At 36.6% G+C, this 24,081-nt stretch overlaps 1 protein-coding gene across 1 annotated transcript in view; it reads right to left on the bottom strand.

The window, feature by feature from the left end:
• The window catches only part of KIF13A (kinesin family member 13A), a 177,225-nt gene that overhangs the window by 26,569 nt on the left and 126,575 nt on the right, over positions 1–24,081 (bottom strand). Inside the window, exons 13-20 of the mRNA XM_023532273.1 lie at positions 22,633–22,763; positions 15,166–15,252; positions 14,901–15,067; positions 8,764–8,977; positions 4,812–4,974; positions 3,596–3,736; positions 2,623–2,772; positions 285–537 (exon numbers count right to left, since the gene is read on the bottom strand). Coding sequence (XP_023388041.1) covers positions 285–537; positions 2,623–2,772; positions 3,596–3,736; positions 4,812–4,974; positions 8,764–8,977; positions 14,901–15,067; positions 15,166–15,252; positions 22,633–22,763 — 1,306 coding nt within the window. The remainder of the gene's footprint in view (positions 1–284; positions 538–2,622; positions 2,773–3,595; positions 3,737–4,811; positions 4,975–8,763; positions 8,978–14,900; positions 15,068–15,165; positions 15,253–22,632; positions 22,764–24,081) is intronic.

Below are 24,081 nucleotides of genomic sequence, written 5' to 3'. Positions count from 1 at the left end.
ATTTGGCACCATTTCATTAAGGGTTCTATTCTGTAATAAAATCTTTACCACAGTTCTATAACTGCAGTATATAAACTTAACAACGAATACACACACTCGTCTAAAACTTTTCTAATGACTGAGTTCCTGATAGATGCAGTATAATTCACTGAGCAACATATACTTCTTGCATGCCAAATATACACAGACTTTTGAAATATCAGGCAACAGTCATCAGAAAGTGTGCTATGCTAGAAAAAGTACTGTCCGCCATTGTATTCCCTGTCAGAAAGTTTAACTTTTACTATGCTCTATGAAGAACTCATAAGATTTTCTATAAAATGGTTTTGAATTAAACAGGTAATTTCTCTGAGCCTCCCTATCATGTCCTCTCACCCGGCATGTCAATTTTTTCACTCGGTGAATGATTTCCCCACTGCTGTCTACGACTTCAAGACTCCCACTTTCACTGGAGTTCTCTGAGGAGTCATCCTCCACGACGCGCTCCGGGACAGCTCCTGTAACACGCATCACTTCCACATGAAGACGCCCCGCGACCTGGGTCAAGGAAGCAGAGCGCCCTGGAGTTAAAAGACATCTCACGGGCAGCACGGACCTGAGACAAAAAAGCACTCTACAATATCCCTGGTGAGCAGCTCTACTTACTGCTGCCAGTCTCCGGCAATGGGAAGCTCAACACTCCCAGAGCCAGTCCATTCCACCACTTGTCCTTCAATCATCCTGCCTGACTTTAAACCAAATTTACCTCCCCACAACTTGCCTTCTGAAGTCATCTTCATTTTTATCTTTCTTCTATAGGATAGCCCATGAATAACTTGAAGGCAGCTATCATATTCTACCTGGAGTCACCTATTTTCCATGTACATGTATATTTATTCACTTACTCATTTAAGCAAATAAATACCTGGCCTCATGAGAATACCAAGATAGAGACACAGGCTCTGCTGTCAAGGCACTCACAGTCAAGTGGGGAAAGGCAGGGAAGTAAAAACCTGATAACAAGAGTACAGACTAGCTGCTATAACAGAGATATGTACTGGTTGTTATGGAAAAAATTTATCCACTCAACAATATTTACCAAGAACTAACTCTGTGCCAGGAACTACACTAAGCACTATGTTGACAAGAGTAAACCAAACAGACATGGTCACTGGGCTCATGGAGCTTCTATTCTCTCTAGGAGTAGAGAATGAGCACTTAATTCATACTGGGGCTAAGAGCAGGGTGAAGAAGGGCTTCACGAGGTGGTGAGACCTGCTCCAAGAGAAACAACATATACAAAGCCAGGATATTATAAAGAAATAGTTCCTTTAAAATTGTTTAAAAAAAAAAAAAGCTGAGTTTCCTCACTATCCTGGGGTTCTCAGAATAGGTGCTGGTTTAGCAGCGTCTCTCTTAAAGATATTGCACAGAGCCAAATTAAAGGATAGGGGCTGTCTTAAAATTTGCATTCTCAGAGTGTTATAATTGGCCAAGTTATCTTTCATAACATAATTTAAGGCTGTAATGACTGAAGCTGTGAAGGTAACACATTCTGGCAGTTCCACTCTCATCTTAAATAGCAAGGCTCATTTTTAAAGGTAGCTGAGACCCAACTTCCACATGGCAATTTGCGCTGGCACCAGGGACTTGAGAGATATTAGTTGATGGTATCTGACAAGTAAGACAAATATTAAGTAGTAAGGTGGGGGGATAAGAGAAATCAGAAGACAGTGGTTCTTAAGGTTCTTTTTTTTCAGTGCTTTTTGAGAATCAAATACATTTTAAATATAATTTCAGTGGGATTAATGGAAGTCTCAAAGCCCATCATGGACCCCAGCTTAAGAACTCAAACTAGGGACTCATCCACTGGATCCCTTTGCCACAGAAGTTGTGCCCATTTTTTAACATAGGAAAAAGCAACCCTTAGCCCACTGGTCTTCTGGAGCAGAATGTTCACAGGCAGCTACCACATGTAGAAGGGAGAATGTGTATTTACGCACCATAACTGGGAACCTAAGGCTCATTTTCTAGGTGCGAATCACAAAAAATAATAGTATTTCAAGTTTGCATGTTATCGAAGGACAAGCTAGGAAATAAGGGTGCTACTAAATTTAAAATTAAAAGTTGATGAAATGGATAAAAGTTTGAACTTGATCATTTTCTGAATTTCTTAGGCCTACATAAGGCCAGTATATCTAAATAACTGAAATACGAAAGTTTAAAAGGGGAAACAATGGAATGGTGCAGCTTGTTTCATTTGGATACTGTGGGTTTCAAAATAATCCTCTCGAGGCATCTCTTTTAAAGACCATTTAGAGGACAGGAAGGAGCCAGAGTGTATCACAAAGGTAAAACATTAAAAGAGAAATGAATATAGGCACAGAGCTCAATCTGGTTTCCAAAAGATTTCTAATTTGATTAAAATAAATTTGTGAATCACAAATATAAAATGTTATAATCTTTTAAAACCATGACTTTGATAGTGAGTATTGGTATTAGTAGAGAAAAAAGGATGTGGATCCTATTTTTCCTAGTTTCTTGATCAACACTGAGAACATAACTTAAATTGAAAAAACAAACAAACAAAAAAAAACGTAAAAACTTGAACCACCATTTTCTCTGAGGCTGGCTTGTCCTTACCTCCCCCTGCTGGCTGATGATAGGGACCGCATACTGAAGCTTCACATCGCAGAAGAGACACTCCAAGAACACGTTAGCCACACCTATGAGGTTGTGATTCTCTTGGGCTTCATAGAAAGGGTCACCTCGTTTCCCACAGAGTCTCTTTGCCTGAACGGTAAGAGAGGCAGATGGGCAGGAGAAGAAGAATCGAAACATCAAATGAAATAATGTGATTTAAAAAAATTTTAAAGCATTAATTCAAACAAGTTAAAAAGAAGTAAAATTAGGATCATGTTATATAAATAAAACAAAATTAGCACATGGGAGGGGCTCGTTAGCAGGGAAATTAAGTGATATTCATGTGGAGGATCCTTTATTAGTTACTGCCTCATCTTCCCTACCACACTTCACCTGCAGCCTGTTTCATTTTATTCCCTGTACTTTGCCTTATTTCCTTTGCTGAGTCTTCTTTTCCATTACTAATGTCCAAAAAATGAATTATGCTCTCTGGAATTATTCTTAGTAATCTACCCAAACATGATCATATCTAAGGGAGCATGAACACACGCACAATGAATACAAAAATCCATGCTGGATTCTATCCAGCTGATTTTTCACAACACTGACACAACAGCACAAATTTACTTTGTCCCACTTCATTTCATTTAAGTGTAGTAATAATGTAGACAAATAAGAATACACTATGTGTTCTTTTCATTTAGTCCTATCTGTGGGGATTACATATTACTGATCCAACTTAGCACTCCTCTCAATATCACTTTTACTGTCCTCTTCTAATATAAATTTCGAGAGCACCACTACAAATATTCACTGGTGGGTGTGTGGGTGTGTGTGGGTGTGTGGGTGTGTGTGGGTGTGTGGGTGTGTGGGTGTGTGGGTGTGTGTGTGGGTGTGGGTGTGTTCTGATAGAAATCATTATATTCTCTGCTATTAACATGACCAAATCTCCTTTACATTTTGTCACTTTTACCTCAGGAACTTTTTCCTTCCATTCTTGATAAAGGTCTCTCATATCGATTAATTTATTCTCCAGCTTCTCAATGGTCCAAACTTGGGTACCCTTTCCTTTCCTCCTCACTTGAATAGCTGGCTCACTCACTATTACTCCTCTCTGCAGAATGAAGAAAAACAAAAACAAACAAACAAACAAATCTTGTTATAACTTTTGGATCATTAAAGAAATGTATGTTATTGTAAAGTAGCAAATTAAAAAAAAACCATAATGTATACAAAAGAAGATGAAATTCTACCACATACAGAATATTTTGGTTTCTTTTTCATGTTCTATTATATGCAGGCACATAATTTTTACCACAACCAGAATTAAATAAAACTATAAATTTCCTCTCCCATTTCTCTCACCATAGTTTTTATATTATAATCATCTTGTGTTGATAACTATTCTTCATAAACATTTCTAATGGTAACGTAGCAATCCATTATATGGATGTCCTACTCATTTGACTAATTATTCTACTGTTTCAAATTTTTGCTATTATAAAGGACACTATGATAAGCATCCTTGTAAGAAAAGTGCATCGAACTTTAAGTTCACTTCTATGACTGTGGACTTAGAATACATTTCTCAAAGGAGAACTACTCAGTCAAATGACTAAAACCCAGGAAGACCTATGAGACACTCCCTGACTCACGCCTAGCCTGCTTGTTAAAAAAAGATGACTGGCTAAAAAAAATTTTTTTCAAAGTTTCTCCTTAAATGAAAAATTCTTCAAGTTGAAATGATGGGGGATGTCCAATTAAATAAAAGAAATGATGGGAACATCCAAACAGCTGCAGAGGGTCCTTCTGTGTATATAAGGACAGGTATCGTATCACTCTTTCTTGTAGAATTCACTCTTAAAATGGTACTACAATAAAGCATACACCTATCCCCCATTTCAGAAAGGGGCATTTATATGAAAGAGAAAAGCAGGTGGGATTGCTTACATACATTCCTACTTTTAAGGAAAGCATTTAAATTAGCAAGTCCTTCAAGTCACCAAAATTCTCATATTCTGATCATAACATATCTAAGGGCGTACATACGCGAGTAGGTCTACAGAGGAAGTCTTACAAAGAATAAATACCCAAGCTCCCGTCAGCATCTCTTTATGGATGTTTTCCTGGATATCAGTTTCATATTCATCTTACGGTATTCCCTATTGCACATCTTCTCTCAGTCTTACCTTTCTGTTGGCACTGAGGTTTGCAGCAGGGATCTGCAGAGTCACTTGGTAGTCAGTGAGTTTGCTCATTTCCTCAGCTAAGAAGTTTGCCTCCCTCACCAAGGTATTAGCTTTAACTAGCTGCTCGCGCAGTTTTGCCAGGCTCTGACGGAAAAGTTCGTCCCTGTGGTGTAGCAGAAAAGGAAATGAGAAAATTTTAAAGAAAACTACAATCTTGTTTCTAAGTGAGTCATATTATTAGAAAGTGGTAGTAAACTTTCAGACAATATTTTTCAACCTAGTTTTCCAAATCACCTCATAATCCTTTCCATCTCTCACCAGGGTTTCGTGGGCTATCTGTTGGTAACCACTGACTAGGAGAAAGTATGTGGAATGATGTAACGAAAAACGATTTTTAAAGTTATATAACATTTGTAAACTACTAGATTTTGATAGGGTGATGCAACGACCACCACCACCACCACTCGTAATCTTTTAGGAAGAAGACATAATTATGGCTTTTGTGTGCTTTAGGGTCAGGGACTAAGAGTGGACAGGTGAAAGAAATCTGGAGTTAGAAGGAAGTGTTTTACATGATTTCTTCACTTGGTAAAAGGCATGGGGTGGGTACTTCTGTGGCAGCAGGAATTCTTTCTTCAACTCTATACAATATAGCACTTCCTGATAAAATCTTCTCTGACATCCTGACTGCATCAAAACTTTTATATGTTCTTCCGGCCCCATATCTTTTGCCTCAGTTGCACTTGTCATAGTTACAGTTTTTCATTTATTTGTGTAAATATCTGACTAAAGTCTGTCTCCTCTAAGAGGCTATAAATGCCCCTAGAGCAGGAGCTCTGTCTCTTCTGCTTGTCATTACACTTAATTTCCGGCCAAGTGCGTGGTCCATTGTAGGGTATTAAAAAATACCCACTGAATGAAAGAGTACTTTTGGATTCCACATTTGAATCTGGGCTCGAAGGTAACCCAGTCTATCAGACTGCTCTGTGCCTTATACAACTTCTCTTTTCTACCATTTACACACCTCCTGCCCTTCATAGGGAAATGAATTTGCAACACCTAAATCTGTATTCCTTTCTTTTCACCTTAGAAATGACATGAGGCCCACTGCAAAGATGTTAATATAAAATGACCTAAAAGATATCACACATCGATACTGTCTTCCTGCCTTTTCTAAATTATCATTTTTTTCAGTTATTCAGGCTTGATTACTTTCAATTAGCTAGTCTTTTCTCTTTTTCACAATATCCAGGAAAAAAGTCTTGTTGACTTTTCCTCTAAAACATCTCCTAAATCTCTTTTGGTTTTGTTCATCACTCCAGTTCATGTTCCTCATACTTCTCCTCTCACTCCCCTCCCTCCCCCCAATCTCACAGCACCCAGGTTCTTCCTCATGCACTACAAGACAGGCCTTAGAAACACCCTGTCTTCTTGGGCCACTCCTTGGCTCAGAACCTTCTCTCATAGGTTAAATCCCAAACATGCATGTCTATAGTCCTCTTGTGTATCTTATCTAAGAGTTTTGGACTTAACTCTCCCTACTCCTTTATAAATCACCTTCTAGACTAAACAAAACTTCTCATGTAATCCCCTAAACCCATCTTACTCTCTCCATTGCTTCACATTTGTTTATGCTGACCCACCTATCCAAAGTGCCGTCCCCGCCCCGGTCCCCGCCCCAGCCTTCTCTCTGACATCCAAACTCCCTGCTCCACACTTACTTCAAATCCTTCCTTCTCCAGGAAATCTCTGCAGATGACTCAGCTTCACTGGGGTCTCACTCCACTAAACAATCACGGCACTTACTGAGCCCTCTGTCCAACTAGCCATTACATTCTTGCTTATTATTCAATATTTTCACACAATCTATATTCACTAAGTCTACCACAGGACAACATCATTCTAGACACTGAGGAAACTTCAATGAATGAAACTGACTCTTTGTCCCCTGGAATTTATTTTCCAATGGAGGGGAAAAACAACAAATAGGTAATTATATAATTGTAACATTTCCTATTTTTGAATGCAACTTTTTACAATTTATTATTATAATTTTATTTTCACATATATATCTTACTCTACACCACATTATAAGTTTACAGAAAGAATAAACTACGTCTCTAGTTTTCTTTGCAATTCTCACTAGCTCTTAAATATACTTGATTCTCTGACTCTCAACATTTGCTTAAGGTCTGAGTCCTTCGATACTTCACAAACCATCAACATTTACTTAGATAATAGTCCCAGCTTTTCATATATCCAACTACCATTAATGACATTTTGATTTTATCCAGTAACATTGTTGAAATCGATATTGTAACCATTCTTCAAAATATTGTCCCTTCTACTCTTAAGAATTTGAGTCTCAAAGAGAATTAAACTAGAATTATGGGAAGTGAAAAACATTTTGACATTTAACTCAAAAACAGTACAATTAAAAATAATCCAAGAAAAAGAAAACAAGTAAAAAAGAATAAAACAAAAACAAAAAGCAATCCACCGTTTCTATCGCATACATTTTTGTCTTTTATAATCTTCAGTACATAGAAAAGTAAATAGGACAAGTAGAATGGGTATCAGCAGGTACAATTATACCAATTACCTTTAGCTAGCTGTTGCTTAAAGCTACTAGCTCACAGTAAATGTGGAAAAGGCAGCACTTCAGAAAAAGCACCATCTGCTAACCTTTGTTTCATCCAGGTGCAAAATATAAAAAATAATATATTGTTAAGTACGATAATTATTCACACTTTAGTATCCAGATGAGCAGGCAGCTCCTGGGGAAAATGTAACTGACTCTTCTCTTAATTTAGAACAGACAATCAAATGCATTACTGTGGTGAGCCTTTTAATGTAGAGTAAGGTGCCCTTTCCTCCTCTTAGGGGGTCATCTCCCCTGGATGTGGTTCAAGTAAAGTATCTCACTGCTAGAGAGATATGCAGTTTGGTTACAAGAATTAGAGTAGCAACTCTGAAGTCAGACTGCCCAGGCTGTGATCTCACTGTCCCAACTGATCAGAAAATGGCTTTGCGAAAGTCATTTAACCTCTCAGCCTCAGTATACTCATGTGTGAAATGGGGGTGAAAATGCTAAAATGTAGTAGCAGATGTGAAGAATGGATGAATATATATAAAATGGGGGTGAAAATGCTAAAATGTAGTAGCAGATGTGAAGAATGGATAAATATATATAAAGCACTTAGTGCCTGGCACATGGTTAATGCTCTATAAATATCATATGCTGCTTTTATTACTATTAGTTTTTATTATAACAAAGGAGTTATTAATGGGTATATATATAGACAGACCTTTTCATTCTGGCCTTTTCACTAGATGGGTGACTCAGGCAGTATATTTAAACTGATTGCCCTACCTACAAGATAGAGATAATAGTTTCTCTGGCACAGAGCTGTAGGGACTGAGAAATAAAATTAGCACCATACCTAGACTGTAGTAAGAACACAACAGAAGTTAGCAATAATTTATTGCCCTTATTGTTATTGTTACCATTTCTTCTACCATTACCTCAGTTCTAATATAAGTATTTTAAAGTTATAAATTTTAAAAATTCACATGTAGGAGATTTCTTAACACTGAAGTTGTATTTAAACAGAATCAAAAGTAAGAGAAATGAAAAATGAGAATGGCCTTTATGCTAAAGAATTATCCAAACTATCTCCATTTCAATACATAACAGTCTATGCCTTCTAACTTGGTACCATTTTTACTAAAAGTAGGTAAGGGGGGCAGGTATGTCTTTAGCAACTAACAGTAAACATGCTTAGGATGGACAATACCACTGAAAAGAAAAGCCAGCTGATAACGATCCAGATATGTGACTAAGATTTCCTTCTGTGCTAGGTCTGTCTCCCTTTGACATGTCTCACGACCCACCCCCAAAGCCGCACAGCCCTGGAGCCTTGACTCTAGGTCTCCCAGGTTCCCTTCTTACCTCTCCTCCTCCCACTGCGTCACCTTCTGCTGAGCTGTCTGGCTGCTGTAGGCCAGGCGGTCAGGGACGTTGCTCTGGGGCTGCCTCTCGGGGGAGAGCTGCTGGCGGAGCTGCTCCAGCTCTCGCTCATACATGAGCCGCTGCTCCTCAAGGGCACTCCGCTTTTCTTCCAGGTATTGTTTCTCCAGGACCTGAACCACATTTTGAACTGGGTCTGGTAAGCCAAGAGACGGGACAAGGTGTCTTCAGCGGTGGCTATGACAGGCAGCCTGCCAGTGCTTCTTCAGCAAGAATTATCTTCTTCCCCAGAATATGGCCTTTCAATATGCTTTCTATGAGAGGGCTGAGCAGCCTTGTCAGATGAGATCATCTCAATTTTCTTTTTTACTAACATTTCAGATAAGTTCCCTTACATGTAAACATTTCTCACATCTACTATGTTACTTTCTTCCATCCTAATGTTTAGATAGACCATTAATCTACTATAAACAGAGTAGAGGGGAAGGGGATGAGATCCTATCCACTGAGAAGAAACACATAATGAATCTAGGACAATGGCAAAGACAGAGGCACAGAAGATATGATTTTTATGGTAGTCAATTCCTATGTCCATTTAGCATTCAGTTTTAGTGATATGATAAAGGATTTATAATTCTGATTTAAACCACAAATCTTATTACTCCTGAATTTCTCTAATGTGGGAACTTACAGATCATAGCATATATCTGAAAATATTGAGTATATAGTCGCAATTTCTCAGGTGCTAATATCTAAGAGGGTAATTCACTTGTAAAAATAAAAGGCTATTTTTCTGATTTTTTTTTTTCATTTTGCAGATCTAGAGGTCACCAATATGTAGGTGAATAGGCATAGAGATACTAATAGGTCATGCTCAAAAGGGCCGTACTATAACAAGTGGTGGCTGTGATGTAAGACTTGATCCTAAAGAGATAATTGGCTGGGGGAGGACATTAGCTTGGTAATGATCAACGAACTCAAAGCCATGGAGAATGATTAAGGCACTGACCAAATGTATAAAGAAGAAAGTTACTAACATCTCTAAGTGAGCAGACTGTAGGGTAATAGTCTATTAGACTATCTGGATGGTAAACAAGAAAATCACCATCACATAAATATCTCCCTGAAATACAAAGGACCTAGAAGAGATAAATTCATATTCTCAGGCTAGCCTGGGACATAATTTCCTTCTTGTACACGGACACATTGCCTGTTATTCAGTGCTATTTGTGTTGTATTTCCACAAACTGACTCTCAGTTTAATTTCCAGGATAAGAGTGGGAAATAAAGATGACAAGAGGAATTTATATAACATCTGATAACTATTGACTGACTTTTCCAGAAGACCCTATCGATTTGTGAAATAAATGTGTAAAATTGTACTAACTTTCTACATGAACAGTAAGAAAAAAAAGACAGCATGTTGGCTTAGAAAATAAGGTTAAATAATACCAAAAAAAAGCAGAAAGCAATTAAAAAATATCACAATATGAACAATATAGGTGAGTTGTTTTAATAAAAATAATAACCACAACGGCAATAATAATTCTTTTAACTACTGGCTATATCTTCAGGTAGAGGAACTACACCCTTTGCATGCATCAGCTCATGACAGCCTTGCAACAATCCTAAGGGTGGATATCATTCTCATTTTAAAGATGAGGAAATTGGGGCTCAGCAGGTTAAGTAGCTGACCTAAGCTCACATCTGACCTCAGATCAATCAGAGCTAACTGGTTAAGGGAGACATAAACTTATTAATAATTATGGTATTCTGACCTCCAACATTTTGCTCAGAATTAGTACTTTGTTAAAGAGATCTTTAAAAAAAATACTGTTCTTTGCTGATATGAAATTCTCAAATTCAACATTTTTTCAAAGCAGAATAGTTTTTTTCATAGAGTTGTCAGTCCCTAAAATATGTTACTTTAAAAGCTGATGGAAAATTAACAACCATCATCACCACCACCGACACCACTCCCTCTCATCACCTCCCTCAAAAACACAAAGGACTCCCCCAAAAAAACCCTACACAAAGGCAGACCATGAATAGGCAAGACTTTTTCCAAAGAGTAAAAATCTATGCACTCCGGAGCATTAGAACTTATGACATAGCCCTAAAACTTCTGAAAAAAAAAAAAAAGAATATGGTGATTTTTTTTTTTTTTTTTTTTTTTTTTTGCAGGAATCTGAAACAATTTTAAATATAAGGGCCAGAGATGAAGAAAAGTTTTCTTGGAATTAAAAAAATATATTTCTAAAACAGTATATATATTTGCTCTATGTGGGCTTTAGGTTTAAAAGTAAAGAACAAGGTCCTTATCATCCATTTATATTTACATAGAGTCTTATTTTCAAGGGCTCTGACTTAGTGTTTATGAATCTTTTCTAGAGAATGAAAAGTGGAAAACACACTATTCCATATGCTAGAGTTTTTTTTGCTAAAAGACACTGAATAAGATATCAAATTCTTATTTCTATTTGCTAGTCAGTGGTGTATAGAAAAACACATGATCCCAAATGGCTAAAGTAGAGGAGATTCCACCCAAAGGTTTCACGCCATGCAGAGGCTGTTTTAAACTGCTTTAGCAGCTGTCATAATACCCCTACTACTTACCAGGATTTGTCATGGCTACAAATAAATGTGAAGGTATTGAAGCGAGAGCAATTCAAAGCATCCCTCCCTGAGTCTGCCCCAGTACAGCCTGATAAGCCATGCCCGGGGACTCAAGTGTGGCCATGCCACACACAACCCTAGTAGAGGTACAGGGGCTGAGGGTTTTGTTTTTTAACTTCTAATCCTAACACAAGTCTGGAAACACCTTTCTCTTAGACATATTTGATTACATTTTCTTTTCAAATTAACCAGTTTCAAGCCTTTATCACTACACAGCCTATTTTTTAAATAGATCACCCTAATTGGCAAGTCAATCTGACTCCATGATATGGTTTAGGACAAAAGCTAAAGATTATTTGGCTTATTCTCAAATGACCAATCAACTACCAACAGAATGTCCACAATTTTATTTTTCCCCTATCATTTTCCTTATTTCGAACAAACTATTTTAAAACTCACTGAGCCTGGAGCTGAAGGACTATCAAGATAACAAAAAGGTAGGTATTTTAGGAAGAGAAAAAGGACCACAGTTACTTTGAGCAGAGCACTTCTCTTCTTCATTTGTTTATTCTTTATCTGGTAAATCACTGCGGAATGAGCTCAAACTTATTTACCTGTTCCCAAGAATGGAAAAGAGAGGATAGTAGTGGTGGTGGTGGTGGTGTTTGGAGGGAATTTATGTGATAAATTAGAAATAATTCATGCCAAGATGTTCAAGGCACTAAATCAGAGAAAAACAGATCCTTTGAGGGGAATAAATGGGCTCTATGACCCTTTACTGATCCCTTAATTGCTCTTTACTTTAGAGCTACTATTGACTCTGTAAAAACAGATGAGTGTCTGATTCCTAATTTTGAATCCTTGGAACAAAGGCATTATTGTTTATTGATATTAGGTTTCCCTTTACCCTTAATTCAAATGAACTGGTTTTTAGATCTTTATTTACTCTAGAGACTCAAAAATAATATCCTAGGCTATTACTGGAATAATGCAGGTAAATTCATATCTGGAAGTACAATGTTCTGACTGCTGTACTGTCAACAGTAATGAAATCATTAGTAATAGTAGTAATGATACCAAGAACACTTTTGTGCATGGGGAAAAGAACAGATTTTAACCACTGGGAAGGTAGTGGAGTTGGGACATGGGAGGCAGGGGTCTTAACTGAAAAGGGAACACTCTTCAATCAAGAATACAGAGTACCTCTGTTAGGCAGAAAATGTCAGCTTCTTCCCAATCACGTTAGATTTTGCCAAAGCATGGAGCACAAGCATCAATCAGCAGCACTGCTAAAAACCAGTCTCAAGCTGCCTCATGCTAATGCCAATCAGTTAAAACCTTTATCCCAGTGTTTGTGGAGGAGCTTCGTCTGAAACCACAGGAGAGGGAAGAGAATCTTCAAATAGGACCACCAAGGGGACGACCACCAGGCAGACAAGCTTATTATCGGGAAACCACCTAGCAGCAGAGGTGAACTGTATGAACATTGTCCAGCTACCAGCATTTCAGCACTTATATCTGAGCATGTCTGTATGCCCCACAGGGAAGCTCCTTTACCAGAGGAATTGGGTAAGTGGTGCAGTGAGGAGGAGAAAACATTACTGGTAAACAGACAGACTGAACACTGGAGAGCAAGGCCTGATCTGGAATGCCAATGGTAACTCATGTTAACACCAGGAGCCAGGCCGCTGATGACTAATTGGCTAAAAGTACTGAGAGAGTTAAAAAATGCTTATTAAAAACTCTTTGGTTATTCAGGGGTCTAAAATGTATATGATAAGAAAGTCGAAATTGGATTAAATTAGAAATCTGTGACGTGGGATGATATATAATTGACACCACTGGGATATCCTGCAGAGTTAGAGGATATTATTATCAAAATAAATAAGCTCTTCAAATGGAATTTCCTCCACCTGGAGTTTAGAGCCTACACCCTGCACACTCACAGAAGGCTTGGTGCTAAGGCACGTTGTTAAATGACCTGCTAATGTGATCCTGATGCCTGAACATCACTTTCGAATGTCTTCTGGATTCCCCCATCTTGGTGACCAAGTAGCAGAGTGGTCCACCTTGTGTTGCATGTCAAAAGCTCCAATAGCTAATTTAACTCCTAATCCTAACGATGTTTAAAAGGAGAAGTTACCAAACTTCTTTCATAAAGTTATTTTTCCTCCTTTTTTGTTGTTGATCTATACACTTCATATTAATACATTACACTTGTTTCTCAATCTGGCCTTTTATTCATACTTCATTTTTATAATTAAAAAGAGAGGTCCTTGAGGCTAAAAATCCATAGATAGAGATAAACAGAACGGTCAAACTCTTTATACCTGCAACAGAATCCCCAATCTGATATGCCAGAGATATGATCAGCAGTTCAGTAGCCATGCTCAAAATCTGTCCCCCGATAGACTTATTCAAAGAGTGGAGTGAGAAAGTAAACATTTAAGGGAAGAGCTCAACTGTGAAAACCAAAAGGCTCTTCAAGCCTGTTAGGTAGAGGGTGCTTGTCATAGGGATCTCAGGGTTCAAGTTGGGGATCCTCAGATATTCAAAGAACAGATAAATGGGAAAGCGAGATTGGACAAAGTCCAGAAAACAACTTGCTCAGGTGCTCTTGAATGTAGCCTCAACTGTATCCTTGTAAAATAGTTCTAGTCTCAGGAATGTGGTCTTGTGCTTGGTAACGGGGGAACTTTCCTGTCCTGCTTCTAGTTTCTAGGTTCTAAGTGTGGTGATTAGGAGACTGGGAGATGTGAAAAGGAAGAAACAGATTTATAAAACAGCAAACAAGGAAAGAACTTGATATGTATTTTACTGAATGCATGTAAATGTGTATGAGCACAGAAGAAGAAAGAAAAGGTAACAGAAAGGAAGAACTTTAATACAAACCTGAAAACCTTCTAGAAAGAGGGATCTAGAAATAATGCTTTAAGAAGACTCTCTTCCTTAAAGATCTGAAATAAGCTGGAATGTAGGTCAAGCCAAGAGCCTAGAAAGCCTTTTATTTTAGCTATCATTTTTGTAAAAGTTACCTGGGCATATTAAATAAATCTCTTTGGTGGTATAATTTCCAATTGAGTTTATAGTAAAATGTTGTGCCTATTATCTCTCCATTAGATTCTGTTTGAAATTCCTGGGTTCATACTCTCCTGGGGGTTTTCATACGCTGAAGGACTCAGAAATGACAGGGTCAAAAATAGTAAATTTGATAAGAATTTCCATCACAGTCATTCCATACCCTAGGACCATGGACGTTACCACAACTGGCTTGGGAACAAGGGTTCTCAAAAAGATTCCACCCACTTCCTGGTTACACCTAAGGGAGCAGACCAAGCCCTGGAATTTTTAATTAGACCCTCACCAATGGCCTTTTTAAGGAATTGGCAATTTTGTGTCTAAATTTCAGAATGACTCTTTAACTTTATACATACTTATCCCTCAATGAATGGTGTGAGATAAAGAACTGCCCAAGATGAAGGAATTCAGAGTGAGGGCCTTACCGTTACTATTTAGTGTTTTCATGATAACCTCCATCTGTGCAAATTCATAGTTGTAGTCTGGTTCTGAAGAAGCTTCACTGGCTGCATCCAGGTCATGCTCTGGCGGGCCTGTTTCTTTTTCAAAGTCTTTTAACCAATCTCGTCGTTTCCTCTTAGGCAAATTAATTCTGTGGGAGTGTTCACCATTAGAGAAAATCAACTTGTTATACACTCAAATAACAGAAAAAAATGTATATGAAAATATTAGTAAACACAAAGATGTTACCTAAAAAAGTGGTTATTTCCCCATAGGATTCTATCACCGTGCCACAGTTGGGTGGTATTGCATACGAGGGTGCCATTTACACAGGACCTGAAGGAACACCAGGGAAGATATCAGCTGAACGGTAAAAAGCACAAAACCCAGTCCGAGTAGCCAAAGAGATAACTTGGGGAATTTTCTCTTAATAGACATATTTTATTAATAGCTGAAGAAGGAAGAGTAGAATTATAACCACAGTGTGATCTAAGCAATGATGATCAAGGGCTGCCAATATCCTTCGAAGAGAGAGAAACTGATGCAATGTGCTCCTGTAGGAATCAGACATCGCTACCTATGGAATATTCTTGTAAAATGAACATTTATGAGACACAAATATGGAAATCTGAACACTGACTGGATATATGATAATTAAAAAGGAATTATTGTTAATTATTTTAGGTGTGATGGTATTGAAGCTATGCTTAAGAATACTCATCTTTTAGAGATATAAGCTGAGATATTTATGATACAAAGTTATAATATCTAGAATTTGCTTTAAAATAACCTAGAGGGGAAGGAGGAAGAGAGGGCATGTAAATAATACAAAATTGTCTATGAGGTGCTCTTTTTTAAGCTGAATTATGGAGATATGTGGGTTCATCATACTATTCTCTTTCTACTTTTATATGTGTAAAATTTTCCATAATAATTGGGGAAAACATAAAAAAGAGTATCATGTTTAAATCCCAAATAGCTATCAAATTATAAAAACAAAACAACTGGAAGTTGAGAAGGCAATTCTGACCATCTTTATTATGAAACCATAAATGATGTGCACCGTGTCTCTGGGGTTGTGCTGGCCTACACGTCTTGGACTTGTAGATATCAAGGGGCTGTGGGTCAGTTACCTGAATGACCCAGCGCAAAAATGTTCATAGGGTTTCTTGCTTGTTATATGATCTCGTCAACTGATCCTTTGACACAGTTAAAGCATAGTCACTGTGAGTTTTTAGGAGAAGAAAAGGCCTCCAGAATTTCTAGCACTGACAGAATTAGTCTTCTCGTAAATGTTTCCTTCACTTAAAAAAGAGATTTGCTGGTAGTCAAAAACAAAACTTTACTGGGAAGAATTAATTAACTAATTAATTAAAGTTTAATTTGCCAAATGACTGTCAGGTGATGTTTGATGAACAAAAATAATGATATTATTTTGAGTTTTAGTTTTTCAATAAGTTATTTTTCTCATATAATCTCATAAATATTATCTGGCTCCTCATATTTATAGGGCTCTAAAGCTCAGAGTTATGGGATAAGTAGAACTCACATAGAAAATCACTCCTTTGTAGTAATATTTCAAATCTGGGTGGTTAAGTTTATATTTATAAAAGTGCTCTGGAAATATCATCATAAATGTTTTAATCTGTCATACATAAACATGATAAAACTTTGGTATTTATATTTAACACTAACATGCTCCCTTTCTTCTTCCCAATCAAAATGAATCTTGACATAGTAACTCAAGTTTCAAAAGTATGTATCCCATCTATTTGGAATTATGGACCTATTTATTCATGTATGAAAGCGGAAAATGAAATCAGAATATATATGTATGTCTACGCATATACATATGGATTCACACACACACACACACACACACACACACACACACACCCATTTTTACCAAAAGGGTGAAGAAAAGTTTGGTTTTTTTTTTAAGGTTTAAAAAACCTTTAAAAATCTCTTCGACCTACAAAAGCATTTATCAGTCACTTTTTAAAGAAAATACTGCCCACTGTTTACTAAGGTATCTAAAAAAGCCCTCCAGAAATTCTAGTAACAGTAGATGACCAATAACAGAAATGTGTCACTCAGTATACTTTATTATTTTAAAATATGAATTATGATTTAAAATATTCAGTTCTTACTAGTTATATTTCAAGGCTCAAGAGCACCAACTCACTAGTGGCTACCAAAGTGGTTTTAGCAGTTACAGAACTTTTCCATTATCTCAGAAGTTCTACTGGGCAGCGTTATCCTAGAATAAAACTAAAAACAGCTCCCAAACAAATGAGAGAAACATCACAAGCTTTGCCTCCCTTACTTATTGATAACTTTTGTGACATTCTGTATCTTTAGAGACCTCTGTCTAGGTGTACACACACACACACACACACACACACACACGCTTATCACTTTCCCATTCACAGTATGCGCTTATTATAATAATATAAAAAAAAGTTATGAAAACTGCTTAATTTGGCAATGCACTCAAGACAAGAAATTAGCATAAAAACTAATTTCTAGTTGGACACATGCCTGGGATGCTTGTAAGAAACAAATATAAAACCTCTGCACGATTCACGTACCCTCACTTAGGCCACAAACCTCCTACAGATAGACTGCTGAAGATGAGTGCATCTAAGAAATCACAAACTACTTCAGGAAGTAAAGTTATCAGCAGATACAACAAACAGTTGGGTTGGGACTCCAACAACATCGGAGGACAGAATTCTCAAATAAAGACAATAAAATAAATAAAAATAAAATTATTAAAGGCACATGATGGAGTAAAAACAAGACTACCAATAGAGACCAGGCACATCCAAAGATGGAGCTCTTGAACTTCTGCAAATGAAAAACAAACACCCCGAAAATCAGAACTCAACAGAATAACTGAGCAGCAGCTGAGACATGACTAAAGAGCAAATTAGTGGACTTGAGCATAGATTTGAGGAAATGACAGTCCCTTAACCCCATGTCCCTCCCTTCCTCTGTCCTCAATCTCATTTCCATCTTCACACCCAATATTGCTGGCCTGCTTCCACACATCCTAGTGTCAATTCTTTGCATTTTTGCTTCTGCATCCACAACTACATGGCACCTAAAACCCCAAGGTTCCTAGTGTCTTCCTAATTGATACACTCAAGAGAATCTTCTTAGCTTCTATTTTGACCTGCCCTTCCTTAAAATTTTTCTCTTCCCTTAGCTTCCATGATTATATCTTGTTACCTCTATTGACCCCCTGGCTCCCTCGTCTAAGCTGCCTTCATATACTATCCTCAGACCATCACCAACACATTGGTTTAATCCTTCCACTGCACTTTCAAGAAAGGGCAAAACTAATAATGGCCAATTCTACACCTTTAGTGTAACTTTACAGCACTAAATCCAATGTCCTACTGGATATCTCTACATTGATATCTCAGGGACATCTCAAATTCAAAGTATCCCACACTGAACTTATTACCACTCATTATCTATCATTCCCCAAACCCGTTTCTCCTCTCGTTTTCCTTATTTTGGTTTAGCAGCACCACCATTTATTTAGTCTCCCAAGAAAGAAACCTGTAATGATTGCTGACTTCTCCTTTTCTTTCACTGATTGAGTCCCCATCCTGTCCCCAGTCAGATCACTACAACTTGCTGACTTTCAAATAATTGTCAAATACATTTCATTCCTCATCTCTACTGCCACTTGCTGTGGTTCTATAACCATATCATAAAAAATATCCTAATTGACCAAAACCTGGTACAGATAACACAAAAAAGGAAAACTACAGACCAATATCTCTCATGAACACAGATGCAAAAATCCTAAATAAGATACTAGTAAACCGAATACAGCAACGTATTAAAAGGATTATACACACGATCAAGTGGGCTTCATCCCAAGGGCACAGGGATGGTTCAACATATGTAAATCAATTAATGTGATACACCACATAAACAAATTAAAAAATAAGAATCATATGATCATATCAATAGATACAGAAAAAGCCTTCGACAAGATATAGCATCCATTTATGATCAAAACACTTAATGAAATCGGTAAAGAAAGAAAGTACCTTAACATAATAAAGGTCATATATGACAAACCCTCAGCCAACTTATACTTAACGGTGAAAAACTAAAAACCTTCCCTCTAAGATCAGGAACAAGGCAAGGCTGTCCACCATCACCACTGTTATTCACTATAACATTGAAGGTCCTAGCGAGTACAATCAGGCAAGAGAAAGATATAAAAGGCATCCAAATAGGAAACAAAGAAGTCAAATTGTCACTATTTGCGGATGACATAATTCTCTATATAGAAAACCCTAAAGACTCCACAAGAATACTACGAGAAACAATAAGCAAATACGGTAGTTTCTGGATACAAGATCAACGTTCAAAAAATCCATAGCGTTCCTATACTCTAATAATGAAGCATCAGAAAAAAAAGTAGAAAAAATAATCCCTTTTGCAATTGCAACAAAAAGAATAAAATACCTAGGAACAAATCTAACGAAACATGTGAAGGACTTATATAATAAAAACCATAAGACCCTATTAAAAGAAATCGAAGAAGATGCAAAGAAATGGAAAGATAGTCCATGTTCTTGGACTGGAAGAATAAGCATAGTTAAAATGACCATATTACCTACAGCATTATACAGGTTTAATGCAATCCCCATCAAAATCTCATTGGCATTTTTTAAAGAAATAGAACAAAAAATTATCAGATTTGTATGGAAGCACAGAAGACCCCAAACTGCCAAAGCCATCCTGAGAAAAAAGAACGAGGCTGGACGCATCACTCTGCCTGAGTTCAAATTATACTACAAAGCGACAGTAATCAAAACGGCATGGTATTGGCAGCAAAACAGACACACACACCAGTGGAACAGAATTGAGAGTCCAGAAGTAAACCCATATTTACATGGGCAAATAGTTTTCGACAAGAAAGCCAAAAACATACAGTAGAGAAAGGAAAGCCTCTTTAATAAATAGTGCCAGGAAAACTAGAAAGCCACCTGCAAAAGAATGAAACTAGACTGTTGTCTATCACCACACACCAAAATTAACTCAAAATGGATTAAGGACCTGAATATAAGACCTGAAACAATAAAATGCATAGAAGAAAACTTAGGAAATAAACTCAAGGATCTTGGACTTAAAGAGGATTTTATGAATTTGACCTCAAAGGCAAGGGAGTAAAAGCTAAAATAAATGAATGGGACTACATCAAACTAAAAAGCTTCTGCTCAGCAAAAGAAATTGTCAACAAGGTAAAGAGACAACCATCCGAATGGGAAAATATATTTGCAAGCAACGCCTCCAATAAGGGCGTAATATCCTATCCAAAATATACAAAGAACTCAAACGACTCAATAACAACAAAAAAACAAACGATCCAATCAAAAAATGATTGGATCTGAACAGACACTTCTCCCTAGAGGACATACAAATGGACAACAAATATTTAAAAAGATGCTCAACATTGCTAGCTATTAGGGAAATGCAAATTAAAACCACAATGAAATACCATCTCACACCTGTTAGAATAGCTATAATCAATAGGACAAGTAATAACAAATGCTGGAGAGGATGTGGAGACAAAGGAACCCTCATACACTGCTAGTGGAACTGCAAATTGGTACAGCCACTATGGAAGACAGTATGGAGTTTCCTCAAAAAACTAAGAATTGATCTACCATATGATCCAGCAATCCTGCTACTGGGTATTTACCCCCAAAGACTTGAAAACTCATATTTGAAAAGATATTGCACACCGATGTTCATAGCAGCATTATTCACAAGAAAGCCAAAAACATACAGTAGAGAAAGGAAAGCCTCTTTAATAAATGGTGCCAGGAAAACTAGAAAGCCACCTGCAAAAGAATGAAACTAGACTGTTGTCTATCACCACACACTATGACCTATGATAGATGATTGGATAAAGAGGCTATGGTACATATATACAATGGAATATTACTCAGCCATAAGAAGAGATGAAATACTGCCATTTGCGACAACACGGATGGACTTTAAGGTAATCACACTAAGTGAAATAAGCCAGACAGAAGAAGTTGAAAATTACATGGTATGACTTATATGTGGGATATAAACCTAAAAGCAACAAATGAACAGGACAAACAAACAGAGACTCATGGACATGGACTAGAGACTAGTGGTTACGAGAGGGTAAGAAATGGGAGAGGAGTGGGGAGGTAGATGGGGTAAAGGGGATCAAATATATGGTAGCTGAAGAAACTGGATTTTGGGTGGTAAACATACAACAATATACAGATGTCAAATTATAAAGTACACATGAAAATTATATAACTGTATTAAACAATGTTACCCCAATAAACTTAATTTAAAAAAATGTGAAAAAGTTTCAAACTATTTTCAGTAAAAAAAAAAAAAAAAAAAAAAAAATATATATATATATATATATATATATATATATATATATATATATATATATATACACACACACACACACACATCCTAATTGATCTCTCTACCCCCAGTCCTACACACACCACATACATCCACAGTAATCAAATTTGCATGTTATAAAGATTACTTTATAAAAAGCACTTGTCTTCTTGTTAGCTATTGCTTCTATACATTCGCCTCTACTGGGCTTTGAGTTCCTATACTTGGTCATTCCCAGCACAAATCTTCAAACAAAGTCTACTGAATAAATGAACTGCTATCTTGGAGTTCCAGGAAAGGAGAGATTGGGCAGAGTGGGAAAAAAAAGAGTAGGATAAAGACATAGAATTGGAATTAAAACTGAGTATAAGAAAATTTGCTGATTACAATTATTTTTAGATATAGTGTTAGAAGAGACTATGATTAAATCATTACGTTGTACATTTTAAATATAACTTTGTCAATTATATTTCAATTAAACTGAAAAAAAAAACTATGAAAAAAATCCAGAGTTTCTAATATAGTACAAAGCAAAAAAGTATTTGAAGTTGAAATAAGTAAAAATTAAGGAATAGTATCATTTTGCCATTAAATATCTTAACAATTGTATCACTATCATACAAGATCTACAAACTTTCATGAATCGCGTATGCTATTATTAGTCTTTTTTTCATCACTTAGAAATTTATATAGCCGATAGTTAACAGAATAATTTGAAATGAATGTAACGTTTTCCGCATAAAAATGAGTGTTCAATATTTGTGTGCTAATGAATATTGTTATAGAACTTCATTTAAATCTTATATCTGTTTATTAAATAATTTAAGGCAGCATTTAATAGAAATGAAAAAGTATAATATCTTGTCAATTCTCAAATTTTTACATATTACAGCCTGGTTTAGTAATTTTTCAAAAACAATAAAGTTATCTAATTAACTGCTCCTTACACAATGCATTACACTAACAACTAATTTTCTTTGACATTTATATGTGTCAGGCACTGAGGCAAGAGATTTACATGTTTTGTCCACCATTAGCCCCATTTATACATGAGAAAATTGAAGTTTAGATGAAAGAAGTATGTTCTCCAAAATCACCCAGCCAGTCAAGGCAGCCTACTCCAAAGGTGGTGCTTGAAATGTTGCTATCCGGTTCTCTGTAACCGGAGAGCAATTCCTAAAGACCCACAGTAGCCTTAACTTTGATATAGCTGAAGCAAATAGGAACGGGTTGTCTTCTGGAAATATGGCACACAAGACATGTTAAGTGGCCGTTTACTTTTCTTACCTTGCACTTTCTTTTGGAGTAAGGGTGACATCGCCATCAGATGCGATATCAATCTCACAGTGCTCAGGCTGAATTCCTATACCAAAGAGCTGGATGTCCTGAGAAGTATCCGCACCTACTCTTGTATGGTCCTAGGAACAGAATATTAAAGAAAAAAAACCCACACTTAAAGTAACTCACAAAAATTTTCACAATAAAGTTTAATAACCCAACAGCATATGCATGACAATATCAAATGAGTTAGGAGATGTAAGATATCTGGACCATTATAAGTCAAAAGCTTACCATAACACACTAAATTAAAAACAATGTTTAAACATGATGGGGGGTGGGGTGGACCCTGGTGAACAGTGATTACATACTGCCTTAAAATGTAAGGAAATTGAACTTGACAGTAGAATACTTTGAGTTCCAATTTTAACTCAACAACCTACTATTGATGTGACTACAGGCAAGCCATTTCATTCTCTGAGCCTCACGAGGTTTCTTTTTTGCAAAACCAGGACAATATTATCAATTTGATTTACTTAATAGGATTCTTTTAAGGATTATCTGAGTTAACAGCAGAAGTGCTTTGAAAACAGCTATATAAACTCAAGAAGGCTAAAAGTAATTTCATGGAAAGTGGTATTTTAAAATATATAACTTAAGTTTAAAAATAGTTGAATATCTAATACTAATATTATGTAGAGTAATGAAGCCTGTTGCTTATACAATGTACAGATTAGTGTGATTTTAAGGACTTTGAACCTCACACATATGTGGACTGTGACTCCTGGGATTAAGTCGACTGCTCAGTCCCTTTGCTTTTTCTTTTACTCTAAAAATCATTTAATCACTATGATAATAATACTTTCCTATTCAACAGAAAAAGTGTTAGGCCTTAGGATTTCAGAAACAATTTCATACCCCTTAATCATTTACTGAATGAACAAATCTTAAGTGTTATTGGGCTGTCGACAAGTCAGGGGCTATTTATATCATATTATGTCTCTGGAAAAAGTAGAATAAAAAAGATGATAGGAGACTGAGTCCTTGCTTCAATTCTAGCTTATTCTCTGTTTTGTATATTCACTAGGCAGATCAGAATCCTTAACAAGACGCCTATCTAACCTTTCACAAGGGGGTAATTTCTTTGCATTTAGAGATTTAGGTGTGTAGACAGTGTATACAAGCTGTCTTCAAGACCCTAGGTCTCCAATCCTCAACACTATTTAAATACATATATACATATATTTATATACCACCATAACTCATATGATTAAAAATGTTTCTCACGGTCAGCTAACTGCCTCATGTCAGTTGGGGTCCCTATTTCAAACAGAAGTCTTATTTCTCCCTTAAAATAAGCTGGCATTTCTAAAAGTAAGGTCTGAGAACCTTTGGAGTCTCTGAGTACCATGAGGTCAAAACTACTCTAATAAAAATACTGAGACGTTATTTGTTTTT

This window comes from Pteropus vampyrus, unplaced genomic scaffold, assembly GCF_000151845.1.
Source record: "Pteropus vampyrus isolate Shadow unplaced genomic scaffold, Pvam_2.0 Scaffold80, whole genome shotgun sequence".
Classification (NCBI taxonomy): domain Eukaryota; kingdom Metazoa; phylum Chordata; class Mammalia; order Chiroptera; family Pteropodidae; genus Pteropus; species Pteropus vampyrus.
Note: the sequence above shows the minus strand (reverse complement) of the source record. Positions and strands in the feature narration are given on the sequence as shown.